The sequence below is a fragment of the Pecten maximus genome, chromosome 4 (genome assembly GCF_902652985.1).
Source record: "Pecten maximus chromosome 4, xPecMax1.1, whole genome shotgun sequence".
NCBI classification, from domain to species: domain Eukaryota; kingdom Metazoa; phylum Mollusca; class Bivalvia; order Pectinida; family Pectinidae; genus Pecten; species Pecten maximus.
This window is the reverse complement of record NC_047018.1, coordinates 16,499,471-16,523,197: the sequence shown is the minus strand read 5'-3', so window position 1 is coordinate 16,523,197 and position 23,727 is coordinate 16,499,471. Positions and strand designations below refer to the sequence as shown.

Genomic DNA, 23,727 nt, shown 5'->3' with positions numbered 1-23,727 from the left:
TTGAACGAACACGATTGTTCCGTTGTATATTTCTATATTTTAATAAATATTTTCAGGACATGTGATCATAAATATTTTAATGTGATCATAAAATACACATTAGTCACGGACTGAATAATATAGCTTCCGAAGAAACGGGCACCTGCCATTGACTTCTAACTGGAACGTTAACAGTTTAACAAACTTTTGGATTGATTGTAATTTGTCACAACGGTTTATTCGTCAGATCTTTGATGTTATGGTAAGTTTTATGTTATGGAAAAGTTGATTACGTTAAACTTTGAGGTGGTCATATTAAAATGATCATTTGAAACTTTGTTTATAAACTTTACGATTCACCTGTTCAACTGTTGTGGCCAGCCTGTTACAGGTGTGTACATAATATTAATCCAGATAGCAATGTTGGGTTTTGTATTCTATATACATATATTAATTTTAAGGTTTTAGTGTTAGATGTATTAAACTTATTCAATAATTATTTTTTAATGTAAGCATAATTGTAGCCCCTACAATTTTTTTCTATGACAGAATTTGTGTGACGAACATGGATACTTACCGTTTTGTTTTGAAGTAAATTCGACAGTAGTTTTACAATTCACTTATTTTTTCTTTATTCCATACTGTAATTCTAATAACTTGTCAATTTTTCCACATTTTTTCCTGTACACACTTATGTTCAAACACACAGCTTAACTTTGTTTTGAATGTCCATTTGTTTCTTGTTTCTGTATTTCAATGTATATGTGATATATATACTTGTAATATTATTAGTTGATAGAACATCATATCTGTGAATTATGATATTATCATTTCCCGAGTATGTTTTGTCTAGTGCGGTTTGTACAGCAGTATCCAGAGGGCTTGTTTGGTAGGGGCTGTCCTAGCCTGAGTTTCCTCTCGCCCTGCATGAACCTACATTGTATGTCCAGTGTACACAGCCAGATTATATATATATATATATGAATCATCTATATAGGTGTTTGGGGGTAAATAAATATCTCATGTGTCCGAAAATGTAAGGTAGGTGTTATGTCTTACCTGATTTGATTTTATCTACACCAAAATCTTAATGACACCAAATGGTGTCAGAGAATACCACATTTCCATATATATAGTAGTGTTCTATGGTCCTTCACCAGACATGGTGTCAGTGCCAGAGGAAGTAAATTTAGTGCCAGATTTTGAACAGCATGATTACTTTGCCTCCTTACCTTAGTACTTTCTATTGTAGATACCTAAGTTAAAGTACCTTGTGATTTGTTTTTTGCCTTTACATTGGTTTAAACATATTTTATTTGCCTTTGATTGGTTCATAATGACAAATAGGATTGGGGCACAAGTTCTAAACCTTTGCCTTATATAATTAACATTGTTTCAATGTTTTACATTTTATATACTGTACATGTTTATCGACATACAATCTCCAAAGAGCTTACATTAACTATGGTTGATATATTTAATGGGAAATAAAAACTCTTCTTTCTGGCTAATGTAATATCATTCATAGAATAATAATCCGTCTGAAAATAGAATTTTTAATTTAAGTTGTGTTCATTAATATTATCAGTGAAAACATACATCTGACAAAATTGTCCAAATGCTGTTTCTGTGTCTGTGACTGAGGAAACTGAAAAGCTGCATGGAAAACTTTCCTATATACACACATACAATAACAACTTAAATCTCCAGGTATTCCATGGGAATATAAAATATCAAATTCTTGGGAGAGTGAATGGTCTGAAGCTCTACTTGCAAGCTGTGAATAATAAACCATTTGAGATAAAAACAATAACAACAAGATATATACTAAAAAAAAAAAAAAAAAAAAAAGACTAATTATGATGTAATAGACACCACTCTATTAATATATTATTATGATATAAATAAAACACTGAACCTTTGCATTTGGTTTAACAGACTTATTGACACCCAAAGGAAATTCTCCCTCGTTATAAGTTGGCAGGAAAATGGCTAGTAATTATAATGTACCAGGATTGCATATACTCCCTCTGACACTCTATTATTTCTGTCAACTTTGCTGGAAGCAGCAAGCATTTTACAAGGAGCCTATGGAGCATCAGTCTGTGTCTTGTTCAGTGAGTTAGCCACCAGCTACTACAAACAGAGCTATACATTGATCACTGTATACTATAGAGTCTACTATATATATTACACTGTGTATATACAGCTCTTTCTGCCCATCTGATACTCCAAAACTTAATTGATTACTTCATCATTATCAGTACTTAAAGATTATAGTATATGTATATATACATGTAACCACCATAGTATGTATATTTCATGTTCTGACTATATATTGAACAAAAGGAATTTTATTGTTGATTCCTTTTCCTGCTGCATACTGCTAATTGACTTAGGCCCATGTGCCTTTATCTACAACCATTGTATATGTTCCTCTGTATTGCTTTTAATTAGTGTGTTGTTAGATCCAGGTTTTGTGTTACACCTAGCCAGGTATTGTTGAGGCATACTAATAAGCTTTACACCTATTGTACCGGAGAATAAACAGAATCGTCTGCATTCAGAATTAACATGTGCCATAATTTTATCCACTTTGTTAAACGTCTCTGCTAAGTTTTGAAAAGTGACCAGAAAATCTTGGATTAATCATGAAAATCTCTTTCTATCAGAGTTTGTGTTATTATTGTATATAACTGACATCCTACACTACTTAGATAATCTGATGTCTTTCTGAAATCAAATATATCAGCTCTGTTTTCAATTTCACTATCTATAATTACATATAATCTATGCTTCAGCTTGTTAGTAATTTTAAATAGGCTATTTTTATGATGTCTTAAATTTTGTTGTATCTGTAAATAAATCTAAAAGTGTTTGATAAATTTAAAACTTAACTTGCTGACTGTTACTCCTATCCAATTTCAGTTTTAGAAAGCTGAAGTTGTAATGATAAAATGATCATGTTTGGACTGATTTAGATAACTAATTCAAGTATTTTCAGCATTGTTAATCTTGGCTAGGTGTAGGGAGAGAAAAGTTAATTTTTCCTCAGTTATGATTAGACGTTGGTGGTACACAGTGGTCTACATGTTTACTACACTATTATAGTAGTCAATTCATCAACTTACAGAATAAATACTGACTTCTTTTATAAATGTTGGATATTTAAAAGGAAAAAATGAATTTAATTTAATTTAAAAGGATTAAATTCTATAAATGGTTTACTCAAGTTTTCCAAAACTATAATAATTGTTTTTATAAAAGAACTCTTCTAAACAAGTCGAACAATAGATTCATTGTAGTCCTATTGTATACTCATTCTCGTGTAGTTGTAGAATTTTTATATAAGTAATGTAATATTTTAATTAAACATATTAAGTATTTTACCTGTTGACACAGAAATTAATTTACAGAGAAATATTTTACCATTATACATGATTGTACAAGTAAATTTCTGAGATCTGTCATATACGTTCCACAAAAGAATATACAGGTTGCAATGTAATGAATATCAATGATTGAAATCAATTGTGGTCATAGGGAATGCTGGGGTCATTTCATTACAGTATTGTATATAACTATCTTGTCTCATTAGCTCTGCCTTATACACCACACAAGACAACTTTTTTGTGTCAATGAAAATGATAATTTCATGAATAGCTTGCATACACTGTTTAAATTATTATAGAAAATGGAGACATGCAAACAACAGGGGTGTGGTAGAAAATCCAATACTGGAGGTAATTATGTGGCTGGTAGTGGTATGGGCCCAGTTTACTTATTGATTTGCAACAAACATTCAGGTTATAGGTCCAGCCTTTAAGTAACTGACAGTCGGTGATGTAGACCGTATAGACGTTTTACCTGCCAGGTGAGTATCTGCTATCACTGTTGCATATCTGCTGCTTTGTCGCGGTCACAATAGTCCTATTTACTGTTTACGGTGCTGTATTGTTTTGGATCGTACCTGTGTACTGGTGCCCACTGTATTTTTTGTGATTTTGTGTACACTGGTGTGTAGACATTGTGTCTAATTCAATCACGCCAATTCATGTTTGGTCTCCCTTCTGAATGGTATGGAAGCTTAAGATTTATGGGATACTTGAGGTGAGTTTATAAATATACAAAATATTGTTTATACTTTCTGGTATAAATCTATTGTCTTTTTCATCTTGGTAATGCAACAGTTACCTGTCTGTCATTCTACATAAAAAATGTTTAATCAAATTACTCCAAATGGTCACACATATTGCAGTATATTATAGCTTCAGTGCAGGCTAATTGTAAGGTTGAATTCAAAATCTCTGTATCAACCAAAATCAAATAAATGAAAGTAACTGACATAAACAATTCTGTCGCAATTTCCTCATTAAGTGTATACACACTATGGTAGAGTGATTCCTTATGAACATTTTATGTTGAGATATTGACATGTACAGCTACCAGGGTTTTGTACCTACAGGTACAGATTATGTATCAATGGTGTCATCATGAGGATATATCTCGTTTTAAACTCTAGTGTGTACTATAGTGCTGAGTGATTGTTTACAAATTGTTGTTCATATATACTTGGAATTTTGTTTTATTCTCAACTCTGTGCTTGTATATAAGAAAACAACAGATTAAAATTGTATATATATTGTGATATAAACATACTCTCACAATCCTGTATTTAATGAAATTTGAAGTATAGTCACGTTAGATGAAACCAATGTTAAATGTGAAATCAGACTTGTCATTGACTGTATGGTGAACCGTTGAACACTAGAGGGCTTGGATGTTCTATTCCGGATCTATTCCATCTAGGTAGTTATATAGATTTATCTCTGGTTTGCCAAAGGATAAATGAGATTTTTACTGTAGATCATATATCAGCAGACAGATATGCAAATTTTTGCTGAGAGCGATATACTTCCATTACCTGGTTGTTGATATCAGATGAGCTAGATGATTCAATGAAGGTTTGTAGTATTCCATGTGCATGTTAAGTAAGTTTAAAAGTCAATGTTTGAATGATACAGTGAATAATTAAGTACAAAAATGCTTCATGTGTCAAGCTTATCAGAAACTTTGTACTGTTGACCGTCTACTTCCCTTATACATGTAGCCTGTATCATAAGTTATTGCCCCTATTTCAAAAATTATCTCCCCTGATTTGCATATTATCTCCCTTGATTAAAAAATTCTCTCACGACTATTACCCCAATTTTCTCAACCTGTTCTCACAGGTTCATGACACATTGTCCTTCTATTATGTAAGGTTAGCGGCCTCACAACAAAGGTATGTAATATATCCCCAGTATCGATGTCACTGCCTGTGGTAGACTACATGTATATGTATAAAGGTACCAATATCATCCCCATACCAGGTAGAAAATGAAGGTAGTAATGAAGTGGGTGATGATTGGTGTGTGACTACATCGTCAATGTGTAGGTATTTAGGGTTAGCCATGTTATTGTAGACCTGATATATTTACTGACCTGTCCCACTCCAGGACACTTGTAGTCTCACACATTTATCACTAGTCTTGTCATTAAACTCCAACACTAGCCCATAAGATTGGACATGCTATCTAGTGTAAACATGGACACCACATTGTCCAGAGATGGCAATTGCTTGATGGCAGGGTTAATAATGTTGATAACATTATTAGCTGTAGCTGTAGAGGGGTGATAAGGCATAATTATAAAGTCAAACTGACCAATTTACACACACTAGTTCAAATTTTAACTTCTTGGATTTCAGATCTGTTTGTACAAACATAGTCATTAACACCACTAAATCTAGCCTATATTACACATACATATTTATTACATGTATACATCTTATGTAGATTCCAAATACTGTAGCATTGTTTTGTTCTTAATAAATTCTTAAAAGCTGGAAAAAAAAAAATACATTAACTTCAACTAGCTATAGTGCAGGTATTTTCTTTGTTAAAATAAACTTCATCAATATATGTGTAAAAAAAAAAAAAGGAAATAAATAGCAATTTGTACTAGCTAGATTTGTTTAGAAATTTAGAAGAGGAAGAAAACTATCAGTATACATGTAAAATATATAAGATTTTAACAAATGATAGTAACATTATATAGCTACTGCATTCAATATAGCCAGGTTTGTTACTGAGGATCTGGTTCACCATCCATTGATGCTTTAATTTAATGTCAGTAAAAAGTTGGTGATATAATTCAACCTGACTGGCCTCGATCACTACATAAGGCCTGACTCTTCTACCTGTAAACAAACAGGGACAGAACGTACTGTTGATCAATGAAAACATCAGTGTCTGTGTATCGAAGTCCTCAGTGAGCCAGGTTCAATCTCCAGGTATTGTCCTGTGTTTGTCATCATTCTAAAACACCGGAAGTGATTCTGTTGTACCAGTTGAGTCATAGATATGTATCAAACATAATTCTGAATAATATCAAGAGCACCTGATGATCCACTTGATTCAGATCACACACAAAAAAAATACCACACACTGCGGATAAATGTTCGGTTTAAAGTATTTTTGTGTGTACAGTAAAAACATTGAGAATGTGTTGAATACAGAAATGAAAAGTTGGGTGGGGAGCAAATTAAAGGAGGGATCTATATACAATTAGCTGTATGAACTGGTTGAACCAGTAGATGATCATTTAGTCACTGGAGTGGTAGGACCACTAAAGGAGTGCAAAAAGTAAGATAGAACCGAGTATAAACAGGAGTAACGGGTTATGTGTTATACAGAGGTAGAGTGATCACTTGATACTAAACACCTTGTCTCCATTAACCATATAACTCATACAATTATGTAGCAGTAAATCAGTATTTCAAAGCACTTTATATAATTGTTTGATGGAAAGTTATTTGAAGCATCTCAGTTTTGTATCCAGATTTTATCATTTTAAAAATAGGCTGCAGGTGCATTTTCATTAAGTTGATGATTAAACTGAATTCGTTTTGGTGTTTATGTTTGAAGTACGTATACCTGTAGAACAAGTTTGGGCTATGCAGGTGAAATATGATGATCACCAGTCTCCATAGCCAATAACATCATGTCTCTATAGTTTATATATATAATTAAGTTACAAGTGAAAATTGCACTGGATCTTAAGGTGAGATGTATCGGGTGTAATTCATTCACACCTTATAACCAGCTTCCTTAGTCTGTTATAGGTGAGATGTACAGGTGTAATTCATTCACACCTTATAACCAGCTTCCTTAGCCTGTTACAGGTGAGATGTACAGGTGTAATTCATTCACACCTTACATGTATAACAAGCTTCCTTAGCCTGTTACAGGTGGGATGTACAGGTGTAATTCATTCACACCTTATAACCAGCTTCCTTAGCCAGTTACAGGTGAGATGTACAGGTGTAATTCATTCACACCTTATAACCAGTTTCCTTAGCCTGTTACAGGGTGGGATGTAGAGATGTAATTCATTCACACCTTACATGTATAAAAAGCTTCCTTAGCCTGTTACAGGTGGGATGTACAGGTGTAATTCATTCACAACTTATAACCAGTTCCTTAGCCAGTTACAGGTGAGATGTACAGGTGTAATTCATTCACACCTTATAATTATAACCAGCTTCCTTAGCTTGTTACAGGTGAGATGTATCGGGTGTAATTCATTCACACCTTATAACCAGCTTCCTTAGCCTGTTACAGGTGGGATGTACAGGTGTAATTAATTCACACCTTATAACCAGCTTCCTTAGCCTGTTACAGGTGAGATGTATCGGGTGTAATTCATTCACACCTTATAATTATAACCAGCTTCCTTAGCCTGTTATAGGTGAGATGTACAGGTGATATTCATTCACACCTTATAACCAGCTTCCTTAGCCTGTTACAGGTGAGATGTATCAGGTGTAATTTGTTCACACCTGATAACCTGATGTTTCTGTAGGAGATATAATCACCCTATAATGTTCCCACTGTCACATAGCCCTGATCATTCTACAGACACAGCTAATTACACTCATTGAAAATCAACAGTGCTAAAAAGACAAATTAAGAACTTCAAACATTTTGTGGTTCACTTGTCATACTTCAAAAATGTCATTTTTCATGCCAATCAATCTCGTGATACATATAAAAGGGAACAAAGGTTCATTGTCAGTCTTCCTTCCTAACAAGTAATATTTGCTATCAGTTTGCCCCTATTTAGCTTTCCATCAACATCAATTCTCTGCCACAGAACTCTTCTTCTTACGGTTTCCCTTCTGTACCTCACCTGATATGAAGACACAAATCAAAACTATGTGGTGTTCCTTTCCAAAAGCTGTATCATTAACAATCACTTTAAAGATTTGTTCAAAAATCTATTTTGCTCCTGAAAAAATCTTTCCCAATCCATGCGTTTTCTTCCCAAAATGAGACAAAAAGGCCCCATCCAAAACCATGCAGTGAGAAAAAAACTCTGGTCAAATTTGAAGGGAATATTAATATTATGGTATGGCGTACTTCCAGCATAAACGTTTTTTTTGCTCAGAGATCTCCTACTATAATTTTTGACCGATATCTTTGTACGTGGTATACATTATAATGATCATGACATCAAGTAGTGTTTAAGGAGTTGGAAACTTTTGATTAATTGTTTTCTGCTAACCATTATAAACTTAAACATTTACTTTGTAGTGAAAGGTAGCATGCCACCTAGCCACTCTTAAGGTGATGTAGATCTTAATTTAATTCCTGATAGTATTTCTTAAGCTTGTTTTGCTGTATTTTTGGGTTAAGAACCTTAGATTTGTAGAAAAATAGATACAAATCTTAATACGGTAGCTTCATTTTCCATTTGGTTTATAAGTTAGTTATAATTAATAGCCAAATTGAAATGAATTCTATTATAAATCATATGTATTTTCTGCTCATTTACTAATACAATGTAGGTGAATTTAGAGAATCAGTGATGTTGCAAAATTTGATATTTGTTTTTGCAATGCATCAATGATCACACATTTCTATAACATATACAGAGTGCTTCGGATCAAGTGGAGGTTTCAAGTGAAGGATTTTTGGTTGTTTTTGTAAAAAAAATTAGAATTTTAGTGAATTTTGGAGTTTGCTTAAAACTGAACAGAGGAGACATAGTATCAGTTTGTCCCCGTCCATCCCTCCTTTACTTTCCATCAATTTCCTCTTTCCCTCTGCCCCCGTTCCTTTGATCCAACATCTTCATTTGTCTCCCCTTTCTTCCCACTGTCCCCACCTCCTCTCTGGCTCTTGTCCTTTACTTACATTTTCCATACACAGTATATGTCTGCCCATAGCACAAGCTATATATAACATCTACATATATATTGTTAATTCCCCTGTTTGTAGGTTTGCTATCACTTCATGCATTTATCCTTGTCATTGGTTTCACTGACCTAATACCTGGACTGAGAAGTAATATCATTTGTGTATTGAACCTCTGTCTGACAATAGGTGTAGCTGGTGGCCATTTGTCTATATCACAAAAACGATAACCCTAAGCTACACTTTCTGGTCGATTGCATTTAAAGGCAATCAGTCATGTGTATTACACAGCAGACTGACCAGAGCTGTGTGGCCACTCCTGCCCCAGGCCAACCAAAGAGGGGGTACATCAATATTTAGTGGCCAGTAAAGATGATCCCTCTGTGACAGGTGATGGTTGACTGGTACAGAGTAACGTGGATGTTCACCTCATTGATTAATATCATATTTACTCCTGGAATGACATATAAAGGTGATATAAAACTGAAGCAGAGTCGCGATCGGCAGTTCAAGCTGGTAATGAACAACTCATGTTTTATTTCCGTGGGTTTACATGTACACCACCACATACTCGCATGGATGTGGATTTTATAAGGTACAGGTAAGTTGTCTCAATGTCTAATTATAAAGTACTGTCAGCAATCTCAAGTCAGGCCATTAATTAATATGATCTAGATTCCACATTAACGATGGCCAGCCACCCTAATCTGGATGCCCCATTAACCAGCCACCACTAATCTGGCTGTCTTACTTTGTATAGTTAATGATCTATCACTATTCTGTTTCTGTTTGTCCTGTTAACCACTAACCAAATCTTTCTGATTGTCCCATTAACCAGTTACCACAAATCTTTCTGTTTGCCCTGTTAACCAGTTACCACTAATCTGTGTCTGTTTGTCTAACAGCCAGTAGCCTCCATTAGTCTGGCTGTCCCATTAATTAACCACCATTTATAGCACTGTCCCACTATACCAGCCACTAATATGACTGTCTCACTAACAAGTCACTAATATGTCTGTCCCACTTACAAACCACTGATATGTCTGTCCCACTAACAAACCACTGATATGTCTGTCCCACTAACAAGTCACTAATATGTCTGTCCCACTAACAAAACCACTAATATGTCTGTCCCACTAACAAACCACTGATATGTCTGTCCCACTAACAAACCACTAAAATGGATGTCCCACTAACCAGCCACTAAAATGGATGTCCCACTAATATATAACCAGCCACTAAAATGGATGTCTCACTAATTATATAACCAGCCACTAAAATGGATGTCTCACTAACCAGCCACTAAAATGGATGTCTCACTAACCAGCCACTAAAATGGATGTCTCACTAACCAGCCACTAAAATGGATGTCCCACTAATATATAACCAGCCACTAAAATGGATGTCTCACTAACCAGCCACTAAAATGGCTTTCTCACTAACCAACCACTAAAATGGATGTCTCACTAACCAGCCACTAAAATGGATGTCTCACTAACCAGCCACTAAAATGGCTTTCTCACTAACCAACCACTAAAATGGATGTCTCACTAACCAGCCACTAAAATGGCTTTCTCACTAACCAACCACTAAAATGGATGTCTCACTAACCAACCACTAAAATGGATGTCTCACTAACCAGCCACTAAAATGGTTTTCTCACTAACCAACCACTAAAATGGATGTCTCACTAACCAGCCACTAAAATTGATGTCTCACTAACCAGCCACTAAAATAGATGTCTCAATCACTAACCAGCCACCACTATAATTTGTCTGTCCCATTAATCAGCAACCACTAATCAGTTTGTCCAAATAAGCAACCAAAACAGAATGCCCTTAACCAGGAAACCAGTAATTCTGCAGCACTACTTTGTAAATTGAAAATCTGAAGTCTCGACTATAGAACCTGCGTACTGTGGTTATCATACTCTGAGGGGCAACATTTAGGATGGAGAGAGTTTTGAAAAAGTTGAGTACAGATTGACATACCAGCTGTGATAATTCAAGTTTCCCTTTAGGCTAGTGGTAGGGAATTCTTAAAGAGAACAATTAACAGCTAAAGTTTTGATTTCATCTATACCATGACATTTATATACAATACATGACCACTCTTGCATAAGTATGTATTAGGTATACATTCAATGTATGTCTCAGATTTATTAGCTCATAACTTAAATTAGTAATATTATATATTAGTATAGGTTTATTATAGTACAAAATGTAAAATCAGCAATGTCTGGTAGTAATATACCAACTGGTGTTGAGTATAGGGACAATTACTGAGCATGTTTAATTTACGGATCACACACAATCAATAGGCTCTAACCAGCGGCATCTTGTTTGCATTGTTTGTCAGACAAAGACCTCCTCACAAACATCTCCTGTCAGAAAAGCATTAAAGAATTTCTTTAATTGATGTTTTACTTAACGTTTTTTGCATTGAAATTAATCCTTTTGAAAGTAAATCTGGTATTTCAATCAGTATCATTTAGTATTTAACTGTGATATGTACAGTACACATTGAATACTGCCACAGAGAAAGTCTTCTTGGTAAATACACATTCCACTTGAATTAGTGGACTGGAGTTTTTGATTTTGAGATATGAACAGAAGATTTATCATTGATCTTGGAAAGTAATAAGATTTGTCAACAGTACATAATTTTTTTGTGTAAAATCAGCAAAAGCATATATACAAGCTGATTACATGTTCAGTGTTGTACATGGATGTTTGTCTTTCCTTTGGCCATGTCAATGCTCCATATAGGCCTTGAATGATTTTCTGACTGAAAATTTACATTAATGTTGTGACATTGTGAATCTAAGATCACATTTTTATGGTAAAGATTGTTCCTTGATACAGTGAGCAATCTTCATAATCATGAGGATCCAAGTCCTTAGAAAACCCTGTTAATTGTTGAAATTTGAATTATAAAGTGTAACAGAACATGTGTAATGGGTCTGAATGTGAGGCATTAGTGGAATTATAAGGTCACAAGGATCAGATGAAAGCTAGGTTCTGAGATTAATGTGATATTTACAGTCACTGTGGCAATGTTAATTGTTTCTCTTTACACATTATAATGATGTACTAGACTCTGGGAGATTTCGTGTTTGACTTCAATCAATTCTGGCCTATGTTATAATGAATCAAAACACATCAGAACCACTGTAGGGGCCAGAAAATTGACACCTCTCTCATGTCCAATATATTATTTATATAACTGGGAATCATAACAAGTCTAGTCCCTTTGATACATAATTCATATATTTGTAAGATTGATTGCTCACCTCCACAAGAAAATGTATCCTGAGACATGCACTCATACGTATAGTAAGCAATAAAGTTTGGGGGTTGGGTGTTGGTCTGGGGTGTTTGCCTATACATGTATATAGATCTAGGTTGTTGGTCTGGGGTGTTGGCCTATAGGTCTATGTTTTGTCCTATCGGTGTGGGAGTATTGGTCTGTTGGGCTAGGGTGTTGACCTATAGGTCTGAGGTATACGTATTGGCCTATAGGCTGGGGTATTGACTTATTGGTCGATCTAGGGCCTTGGCATATAGGTCTGAGGCATTGGCTTATTGGTCTTGGGTCATGGCTTATTGGTCTTGGGTCATGGCTTATTGGTCTCGGGTCATGGCTTATTGGTCTTGGGTCATGGCTTATTGGTCTTGGGTCATGGCTTATTGGTCTCGGGTCATGGCTTATTGGTCTGGGGCATTGGCTTTGTGGTCTGCACTATTGGCGTATTGATCTTGAGCATTGACCTATTGAAAGCTATAATAAGTCCAAGGAGCATTTTGACATGCATATAATCAAAGGCATCCCTATTACTTAATGTTACTCTAAATGATTTTGTATGATGTTGTAATGTTGTATTGTTAATAGATACCCTAGAGTACAATCTTACGGTCAATGATGGGAGTATATAATACACATACTCAGTAATGTCAACACCTTCTTAGCCTAGTTTCCAATGTCATTGTATCACCTTTTATCTACTGGGTACCTATACACTTACAAAACTGGACACCTATATTTACCAGTACCCGATACCTGTATAATTGTGCCCTAACCACCAGTGATAATGACGTACCAACAATATTTATAGACCATTTTAAACAAGTGGAGTAACGGATGCTCAACTTACAGATTGGTGGGAACTTGTCCACAGCTGTACATAGTTCATTGAACTAGAAATTCAGTGTAAACCCTAAAGCAGAACAAGTCCTCGATGGCCGAGATAGAAGATCTCAATATGCTGATTCATGTCATTAAACCAGAATAATTGAACTGGTATCGGACACTTGACTGTAGATAAAGCAGCATTGTGGGCCAGTAGTGAAGGCTGGTTCTATCTTTGTCGGGGCCATTTTACCATTGAAGAGTTAATGTGAGTCAAAGAAAAAGTGAACATGGTGCTTGGATCAATTATATCTCTTAGTCAATATCGTAAAGAAAGCCTATTGTCATAGAGTGATTATGCCGTGCTTTTGTATACAGAAAAAAAATGTAAAAATGTGTGACCTTTCACTCCCAGGGACTAGAGCACAAGTGAGAGAAAACATATATACATACTTAATTAAAGTCTGACATTGAATTTGATCACTTTGCCATTGTAATGGTTGCACGTATGTGTAGGTATACTTTTGTAAGTGTGAAACATGTCAGTGTAATATAAGGACTGGTCAAAGCAATTTGAGAGTTTTCTGCTGTTATCGGGGAATTTGTGCATGAATAGCGAAACGTCAAGTTAGTATTTTGTCAAAAACTAGTCTGAATGTTTCAGAAATACAGCAAAATAACCAATTTATCTACCACTGCTTTGATTGGAAAAATCAGCAAGTTTCAATGAGGTGATAACAAAGCTTAAGATTGACTCTGATTGGTCAAAAATGAAAAACTGCTCATTGCTGCATTGAAAATATAAGTTTTATTAGTTTGATATTTAACTGGCAAAAATGCAATAAATGTATATATTATTCAAAAGCTGTTTTGAATTGACCTGTATATATATCATAAGCACCTAATGTTTATTTTCTGTGCTGTTTCATATATCTATCTGGTTCTTTTACTTACATTATTGCTCTCTATTTTATTTACCCTATATTATATTTTTATCAAAATAACTTGTCATGTTAACAAAATTTCTGATTTTGCCCTGACTTTTCTGCCCTGGAAATTGTCCTACCTCAGCCAGAAGTTAGAGTGCAGTATAATAAAAGAAAGGAGAATGTTACCACAGAACAGGACTCTAAACATGTTGTTGATGAGGATACAAGCTAAAGGGGCATTTTACAAATATCTCCACTATTTGATAACGACTCAAGGCTATTTCATTTTTCAGACTTAATATATCTCCATTATATTTTGCCTTCAGTCAAATTTAATGGGTTGTAAAATGCTGTCATGCAGTAAACTTCCCAGCCGTATATGTCTAGGATCATCTTGATGTCTTTAATATGTAAATGGGACTTTATTCAGATATCCAGGGTTAGTTGGTGAGGATGGGACCTTTGCTGGTTTCTGTGGGTATATGGACCATTCTACAATTGAGTAACTAGGTATATTAATTCAATTGTCATATCACTGCATTTGAATTTACATAATTTTATCATATTTATCAGTCTTAAATGAAATAATTTCAAGCTTAAATCAGCCAGATAAGAATACTTAAGTGTGTAATATGTAAGATGTAAAGAATTATCAAGGATCATCTTGTGTGTTATCTGATACAGCTAAACGCCTGGGTGACTTATACGTGCCTGTTTCTGTATTTCCAGGTCTACTGTAGGCGTACCTGGATGTGATGGAGGAGACCAGTTCTGTATCTGTTATTTGTGATTTATGCCTGAAACCTGTCTACAACTTTGCAGGCTCTAAACGGGATCAATAGCAATATAAATATGTAAAGACCAATATCTTGTCATGTGATATCAACAAGAAACCGTGTGGAATTTTTCTTTGTGTTTTTGTACAAAACTAGAATGTGTGACCTTGACCTCTGTGTCTTTAATGACCTTGACCTGTGTGACCTTTAAACTTTAATCATGCGGGAAGAGGATATGGAAACGGCCATCAAGGTCGTTATTGTAGGGAACGGAGCTGTGGGAAAGTCCAGCATGATCCAACGCTACTGTAAGGGAATCTTCACCAAGGAATACAAGAAAACCATTGGTGTGGACTTTCTGGAGCGGCAGATAGAGTAAGTACACAGCAATTTATGTATGGCTTAATACCATTGTGTATTGTAAGGTAAAATGTCTCAAGTCTCACAGTTAGTGTTTCCAGATATGATCTGATAATAGGGAAAACCAATGAGATTGGCTTTAAATGATCTATTACAATATATATATAACTACATGTACAACCAAATAATGTTCCACTGAAGAAGTTAGTATCAGCTGGAACCTAAAACTATTAACTATATTTATTGATAGAGACTTGTGAGGTTATCTTACTAAATTATATCTCACCCTACTTTTCCTACGATTATAAAAGTTTGTTACATGTATTACAGAGTAAACAATGAGGATGTGAGACTGATGTTGTGGGATACCGCTGGACAGGAGGAGTTTGATGCTATCACCAAGGCTTACTATAGAGGTAAGGCCAAACTGTACTACATGTGTGGCATTGATCAGTGGTACCAAGGCTTACTATAGAGGTAAGGCCAAACTGTACTACATGTGTGGCATTGATCAGTGGCACCAAGGCTTACTACAGAGGTAAGGCCAAACTGTACTACATGTGTGGCATTGATCAGTGGCACCAAGGCTTACTATAGAGGTAAGGCCAAACTGTACTACATGTGTGGCATTGATAAGTGGCACCAAGGCTTACTATAGAGGTAAGGCCAAACTGTACTACATGTGTGGCATTAATCAGTGGCACCAAGGCTTACTATAGAGGTAAGGCCAAACTGTACTACATGTGTGGCATTGATCAGTGGCACCAAGGCTTACTATAGAGGTAAGGCCAAACTGTACTACATGTGTGGCATTGATCAGTGGCACCAAGGCTTACTATAGAGGTAAGGCCAAACTGTACTACATGTGTGGCATTGATCAGTGGCACCAAGGCTTACTATAGAGGTAAGGCCAAACTGTACTACATGTGTGGCATTGATAAGTGGCACCAAGGCTTACTATAGAGGTAAGGCCAAACTGTACTACATGTGTGGCATTAATCAGTGGCACCAAGGCTTACTATAGAGGTAAGGCCAAACTGTACTACATGTGTGGCATTGATCAGTGCCACCAAGGCTTACTATAGAGGTATGGCCAAACTTTGTGGCATTAATCAGTGCCACTAAGGCTTACTACAGAGGTAAGGCCAAACTGTACTACATGTGTGGCATTAATCAGTGGCACCAAGGCTTACTATAGAGGTAAGGCCAAACTGTACTACATGTGTGGCATTAATCAGTGGCACCAAGGCTTACTTTAGAGGTAAGGCCAAACTTTGTGGCATTGATCAGTGGCACCAAGGCTTACTATAGAGGTAAGGCCAAACTGTACTACATGTGTGGCATTGATCAGTGGCACCAAGGCTTACTATAGAGGTAAGGCCAAACTGTACTACATGTGTGGCATTAATCAGTGGCACCAAGACTTACTATAGAGGTAAGGCCAAACTGTACTACATGTGTGGCATTAATCAGTGGCACCAAGGCTTACTTTAGAGGTAAGGCCAAACTGTACTACATGTGTAGCATTGATCAGTGGCACAAAGGCTTACTATAGAAGTATGGCCAAACTTTGTGGCATTAATCAGTGGCACAAAGGCTTACTTTAGAGGTAAGGCCAAACTTTGTGGCATTAATCAGTGGCACAAAGGCTTACTTTAGAGGTAAGGCCAAACTTTGTGGCATTGATCAGTGCCACCAAGGCTTACTATAGAGGTAAGGGAAAAATTTGTGGCGTTGATCAGTGGCACTTAGGCTTACTTTAGAGGTAAGGCCAAACTGTACTACATGTGTGGTATTAATCAGTGGCACAAAGGCTTACTATAGAGGAATGGCCAAACTTTGTGGCATTAATCAGTGGCACAAAGGCTTACTTTAGAGGTAAGGCCAAACTTTGTGGCATTGATCAGTGCCACCAAGGCTTACTATAGAGGTAAGGCCAAACTTTGTGGCGTTGATCAGTGGCACTAAGGCTTACTATAGAGGTAAGGCCAAACTGTACTACATGTGTGGCATTGATCAGTGGCACCAAGACTTACTATAGAGGTAAGGCCAAACTGTACTACATGTGTGGCATTAATCAGTGGCACCAAGGCTTACTATAGAGGTAAGGCCAAACTGTACTACATGTGTGGCATTAATCAGTGGCACCAAGGCTTACTTTAGAGGTAAGGCCAAACTTTGTGGCATTGATCAGTGCCACCAAGGCTTACTATAGAGGTAAGGTAAAAATTTGTGGCGTTGATCAGTGGCACTAAGGCTTACTACAGAGGTAAGGCCTAATTTTGTGGCATTAATCAGTGCCACTAAGTCTTACTACAGAGGTAAGGCCAAACTTTGTGGCATTGATCAGTGGCACCAAGGCTTACTATAGAGGTAAGGCCAAACTTTGTGGCATTGATCAGTGGCACCAAGGCTTACTATAGAGGTAAGGCCAAACTTTGTGGTGTTGATCAGTGGCACTAAGGCTTACTATAGAGGTAAGGCCAAACTTTGTGGCATGATCAGTGGCACCAAGGCTTGCTATAGAGGTAAGGCCAAACTGTACTACATGTGTGGCATTAATTAGTGGCACCAAGGCTTACTACAGAGGTATGGCCAAACTTTGTGGCATTAATCAGTGGCACCAAGGCTTACTATAGAGGTAAGGCCAAACTGTACTACATGTGTGGCATTAATCAGTGGCACCAAGGCTTACTATAGAGGTAAGGCCAAACTGTACTACATGTGTGGCATTGATCAGTGGCACCAAGGCTTACTATAGAGGTAAGGCCAAACGGTACTACATGTGTGGCATTAATCAGTGCCACCAAGGCTTCCTATAGAGGTATGGCCAAACTTAGTGGCATTAATCAGTGCCACTAAGGCTTACTACAGAGGTAAGGCCAAACTTTGTGGCTTTGATCAGTGCCACCAAGTCTTACTATAGAGGTAAGGCCAAACTGTACTACATGTGTGGCATTGATCAGTGGCACCAAGGCTTACTATAGAGGTAAGGCCAAACTGTACTACATGTGTGGCATTAATCAGTGCCACCAAGGCTTACTATAGAGGTATGGCCAAACTTAGTGGCATTAATCAGTGCCACCAAGGCTTACTATAGAGGTAAGGCCAAACTTTGTGGCTTTGATCAGTGCCACTAAGGCTTACTACTGAGTTAAGGCCAAACTTTGCGGCATTAATCACTGCTACCGATGCTTTTTGTAAGGCCAAACTTTGTGGCATTGTTCAATGCCACCAAGCTAGACTTACTGTAATTAAGGTCAAACTCTGTGGAATAATTTAAATATGAGGACATGCAATGTTGTATGACTTCATATAACTAAAGAATTTTGAGGTAAAACCAACATGAATGACACCATCATAAATTACTTTAGTGGTTTTTACATGTCGTTCTGTATAAACACCAAAACCACATAAAAACAAAACTCTACAGCGCTTTATATCTCAATTACTGTGTCTCCTAAAGTCTTTGCCTTCCAGAAAAGAAGTTTGTGTATTAAGATAAACCAAATCATTGCATATACTTATTAGAATTGTGTAATTTTCATAGTCTATTGGGTATTCACATTTGGAAGTGTATATGCATATATGGAAGGAAATGTAGAGGAGGCTATTTGGGTATTTGTATATATATATATATATATATATATATCTACATAATTCCAATTTGTATACACTTGTACCTAATTCACTATTACCAAATTAGAGGAGGGGGGAAGGGGAGGGGGGGGGGGAGATGTCGGGGAGTGTTGATATGTCTCTACTACAAACCAGGCCAATTTAAAGGTCAAGATTGAACTTTGTTCACTATCTCTACAACATTGTTCTGATGTAACCTCACTATCATTACAACATTGTTCTGATGTAACCTCACTGTCTCTACAACATTGTTCTGATGTAATTATATAACCTCAGTCTCTACAACATTGTTCTGATGTAACCTCACTATCATTACAACATTGTTCTGATGTAACCTCACTGTCTCTACAACATTGTTCTGATGTTACCTCACTATCTCTACAACATTGTTCTGATGTAACCTCACTATCTCTACAACATTGTTCTGATGTAACCTCACTATCTCTACAACATTGTTCTGACGTAACCTCACTGTCTCTACAACATTGTTCTGATGTAACCTCAGTCTCTACAACATTGTTCTGATGTAACCTCACTATCTCTACAACATTGTTCTGATGTAACCTCACTATCTCTACAACATTGTACTGATGTAACCTCACTATCACTACAACATTGTACTGATGTAACCTCAGTCTCTACAACATTGTTCTGATGTAACCTCACTATCATTACAACATTGTTCTGATGTAACCTCACTGTCTCTACAACATTGTTCTGATGTAACCTCACTGTCTCTACAACATTGTTCTGATGTAACCTCACTGTCATTACAACATTGTTCTGATGTAACCTCACCGTCTCTACAACATTGTTCTGATGTAACCTCAGTCTATACAACATTGTTTTGATGTAACCTCACCGTCTCTACAACATTGTTCTGATGTAACCTCAGTCTATACAACATTGTTTTGATGTTACCTCAGTCTCTACAACATTGTTCTGATGTAACCTCACTATCTCTACAACATTGTTCTGATGTAACCTCACTGTCATTACAACATTGTTCTGATGTAACCTCACTGTCTCTCTACAACATTGCACTGATGTAACCTCAGTCTATACAACATTGTTCTGATGTAACCTCACTGTCTCTCTACAACATTGTTCTGATGTAACCTCAGTCTATACAACATTGTTCTGATGTAACCTCAGTCTATACAACATTGTTCTGATGTAACCTCACTGTCTCTACAACATTGTTCTGATGTAACCTCACTATCTCTACAACATTGTTCTGATGTAAACTCACTGTCTCTACAACATTGTTCTGATGTAACCTCACTATCATTACAACATGGTTCTGATGTAACAGTGTGATCCTTATCTGTATCAATGTTGGGCCCAGGTGAACAGATCCATTAAGCATTGTATTTCAGGTTGCCTCTGCACATAAAATATACTATACTTGCCAATAATTAGAGTGAGATTCTCAATTTGTCACACCAGTGATTATTAGATCCTCATTTTGAAAAAAAAAACACTGCCTATAATATTCATTAAGATCCCATTAATAGCAAAAAAATGAACAGCATAAAGTGATGTAATAAAGATGGCTTTAAACCACAGGCCAGTAAGTTTGAATTTACATTTCTTCACTTGTGCCTAATATGTAGAACCTTATATTAAGTTATTAAATTTAAACTACAGAAATTATCAATATTGATAGATTCATTTATACACATATTAGTTGCCAGGTATAGTCTCCATCAATATCTGGATTTCTGTATATGCTTATAGTTATATGGTGTCATATAGTGGTCATATAATGAGCAATGGCATTTGACAATGATATCTGGTAGGTTTATCAGATATTAGGATACATGTAACACTACAGCATTAGATATGTGTAACATGTAGATCCTATAATTATGTTTAAAGTGTACCTCTACTTAATATACTCTATACCAAAGTAACGGTTAAATTCATTATCATACCTCTACTTAATTTACTCTATATCAATTCAAACTATCGGTTAAATTTGATTATTTAATCCCATAACTTTGCTTAACTGTGTTTTAGTCCTGTGTGATAGTCATGCAGACATAGCAGACTAATAGTTTCAGTTGGCATTCATAGTCAATATGAATGCCAACTGGACAGAGGCAAATTCCATGAAGCGCGCTAGCTTGTAAATATACAATGATGTCTAAAACAAAGACATGGTAGACTGATATATATATATATATAGGTCTTATTGTCTAAAACACAGACATGGCAGACTTACATATATATATAGGTCTGATTGTCTAAAACACAGACATGGCAGACTGATATATATAGGTCTTATTGTCTAAAACACAGACATGGTAGACTGATATATATATATAGGTCTTATTGTCTAAAACACAGACATGGCAGACTTACATATATATATATAGGTCTTATTGTCTAAAACACAGACATGGTAGACTGATATATATATATAGGTCTTATTGTCTAAAACACAGACATGGCAGACTTACATATATATAGGTCTTATTGTCCAAAACACAGACATGGCAGACTTACATATATATAGGTCTTGTTGTCTAAAACACAGACATGGCAGACCCATGTTAGTCATTTTTACTTGGTTCCAATTTGAATGTTTAAATGTATAGAACTGGTAGGTAAATATTTCTCCGTTATCAAACAATGTACACAAGACATTGGTGGGAGAAGTTCCCCTAGCATTGTTACTTACACCATTTACAAACAAACAGTGTATTGTGATTTTTCAACTGAATACTGTAATCCTAGTAATGAATGTAGCCTCTCTGTGTCAACAGGCAGTGCCACCTATATACCCGAGGATTAATCCGCTCTCCGGGGGCTGCAGGTGTAAAGATTTACCTATTGTTTATTATGGGTCATTAATTTCGCTATCAAATTTGACCTTTTGTCACCTTGAATAACCACCACAATTAAAATAGGACTTACCTGCCATAGTCCATATGTAAAGTAGTATACACAAGGTATATAATTACCATTCACACACAGGGGACAAATAGCATTAAACCATCAGTAATCCACAGTTACCCATCTACTTAATGTTTCGTTTTAATTTGAATTATGATATGAAGAATAATGGAATGAAATGGATAAATTGGAGACAGGACCCATATATTACACTGATAAATTAAATACTTTAATTTGATACATACAGTACAATGTATATATGTGTCAAATCAGTGTAGAAATCATACAAGTCCTGGGATTGGCCGGACCCAAAGGAAAACACTCAAGTTCTGAGATACATCTAGATCTGTTTGCGTGTCACAAGGGGGATAATGCTGCAGTCATCACTGATCTCCCGCAGAGCTCCTGCAGCTAATCGGTGGTGTTAAATTTAGTATCAGTGTTAAGGTATACAGACTCAGTATATGTAAGGCAATGACACATCAGTGTAACAGATTCTGACGAAGTATAACAAACCCAATAGCTGTTTATAGGGGAGTGTTTAAATCAATAACCGGGCCATTATTGGTAATATTTTAATCACACATTTGACCTTATAAACACCCCAACCATATACTTATATATATGTAAGTAAATAGTCTGTCACATTTTTGGACAAAGTAGTCATGTACATTCTATGCTTTGTGAATTTCTTAATCTTAATAAGTCTTGCCATTGACATGATAGTCCCATATCATCATCTGTTTTAATACAAGTGTAAAAGTGTCTCATTCTTTATTGTCCAAACAATGTCATACTAATGTACACTGCTCCCAAATCTTGATTGTTATTGTATATTTTCATTTCAGTCACATTCTTTTTATAAGAATATGGTAACAGCGTAATCTACAGTCAAATACGGTAGTGGAGCACTAATTTTATTGATAACTGAGCATTTATTGATATTTTGTACCAAGTATTGATACAGGCAGTCTGGTGTAATTAACACCTAGATTTATTATATCATTATAAACAACAATTATGTACAATTATATTGAATTTAATATGATGTATGTGATAGGTCAGGGAGTATCTAACCTTATATCACCAACGTTATAATAAGTACATAAAATAACACCAAAGGGCTGCTGATTCCTTTGTCAGAATCCCCACTGTCATGTTAGTGTTAGGGGCATCTATAAGCTACTATTTTAAACAAATTCTAAGTTGATATATAACTCTGTACAAGATCTGGTGTGGTTGTAATTGATCAGTGATGCCCTTGGCTCTCCAGATCTTGTTTAGTGTGACTTTAAATTAAAACATCTGTAAGACCTGGATACAACATGTAATTTGGTGTTGATATGTGCCTGGTCTAACTTTTTAATGCCACATTCTTACACAAGGTCATTAGAAGTCCAGCTCTATACGTGACCCATTTACATGGCTAGTATATATATATATGTCTCAATTAGGAGTTAATGAGTTTAACTCTAGGCCCAGCAGGTGACTTTCTAACCTGCACACTTAAAAGAACCCTCTGATTAGCTGACTTATGTTTTGAATATGAGAGCCGCAGGACCTAATCTTCTAGACGGACCACAGCACCATACAGATTATCACCAGGTGTCGGGCTAATCTGATCCCACTGTGATGTTCTCAGTAATTAATACGTACCTGCTTTGGTAAATCCTGTTCTACTAATATTCCCAGCACAAAATATTGATTTCCTCATATTATATTGTTTTGTATCCACCTACAAATATAAAACTCCATGTATGTATTTTAATCAATTCA

At 35.9% G+C, this 23,727-nt stretch overlaps 1 protein-coding gene across 5 annotated transcripts in view; it reads left to right on the top strand.

The window, feature by feature from the left end:
* Nucleotides 1-129: 129 nt before the first annotated feature.
* The window catches only part of LOC117325377 (ras-related protein Rab-23-like), a 33,038-nt gene continuing 9,440 nt past the window's right edge, over nt 130-23,727 (top strand). The window contains exons 1-4 of one of the 5 annotated variants that reach the window (XM_033881546.1): nt 130-241; nt 14,706-14,785; nt 15,005-15,426; nt 15,742-15,827. In XM_033881546.1, the coding sequence (XP_033737437.1) occupies nt 15,272-15,426; nt 15,742-15,827 (241 nt within the window). In that variant the 5' untranslated portion in view covers nt 130-241; nt 14,706-14,785; nt 15,005-15,271. Of the gene's footprint in view, nt 242-4,068; nt 4,090-9,745; nt 9,814-13,499; nt 13,615-14,705; nt 14,786-15,004; nt 15,427-15,741; nt 15,828-23,727 lie in introns of those variants that run through there. The other 4 variants (XM_033881545.1, XM_033881549.1, XM_033881548.1 and 1 more) reach the window with 4 other exon arrangements.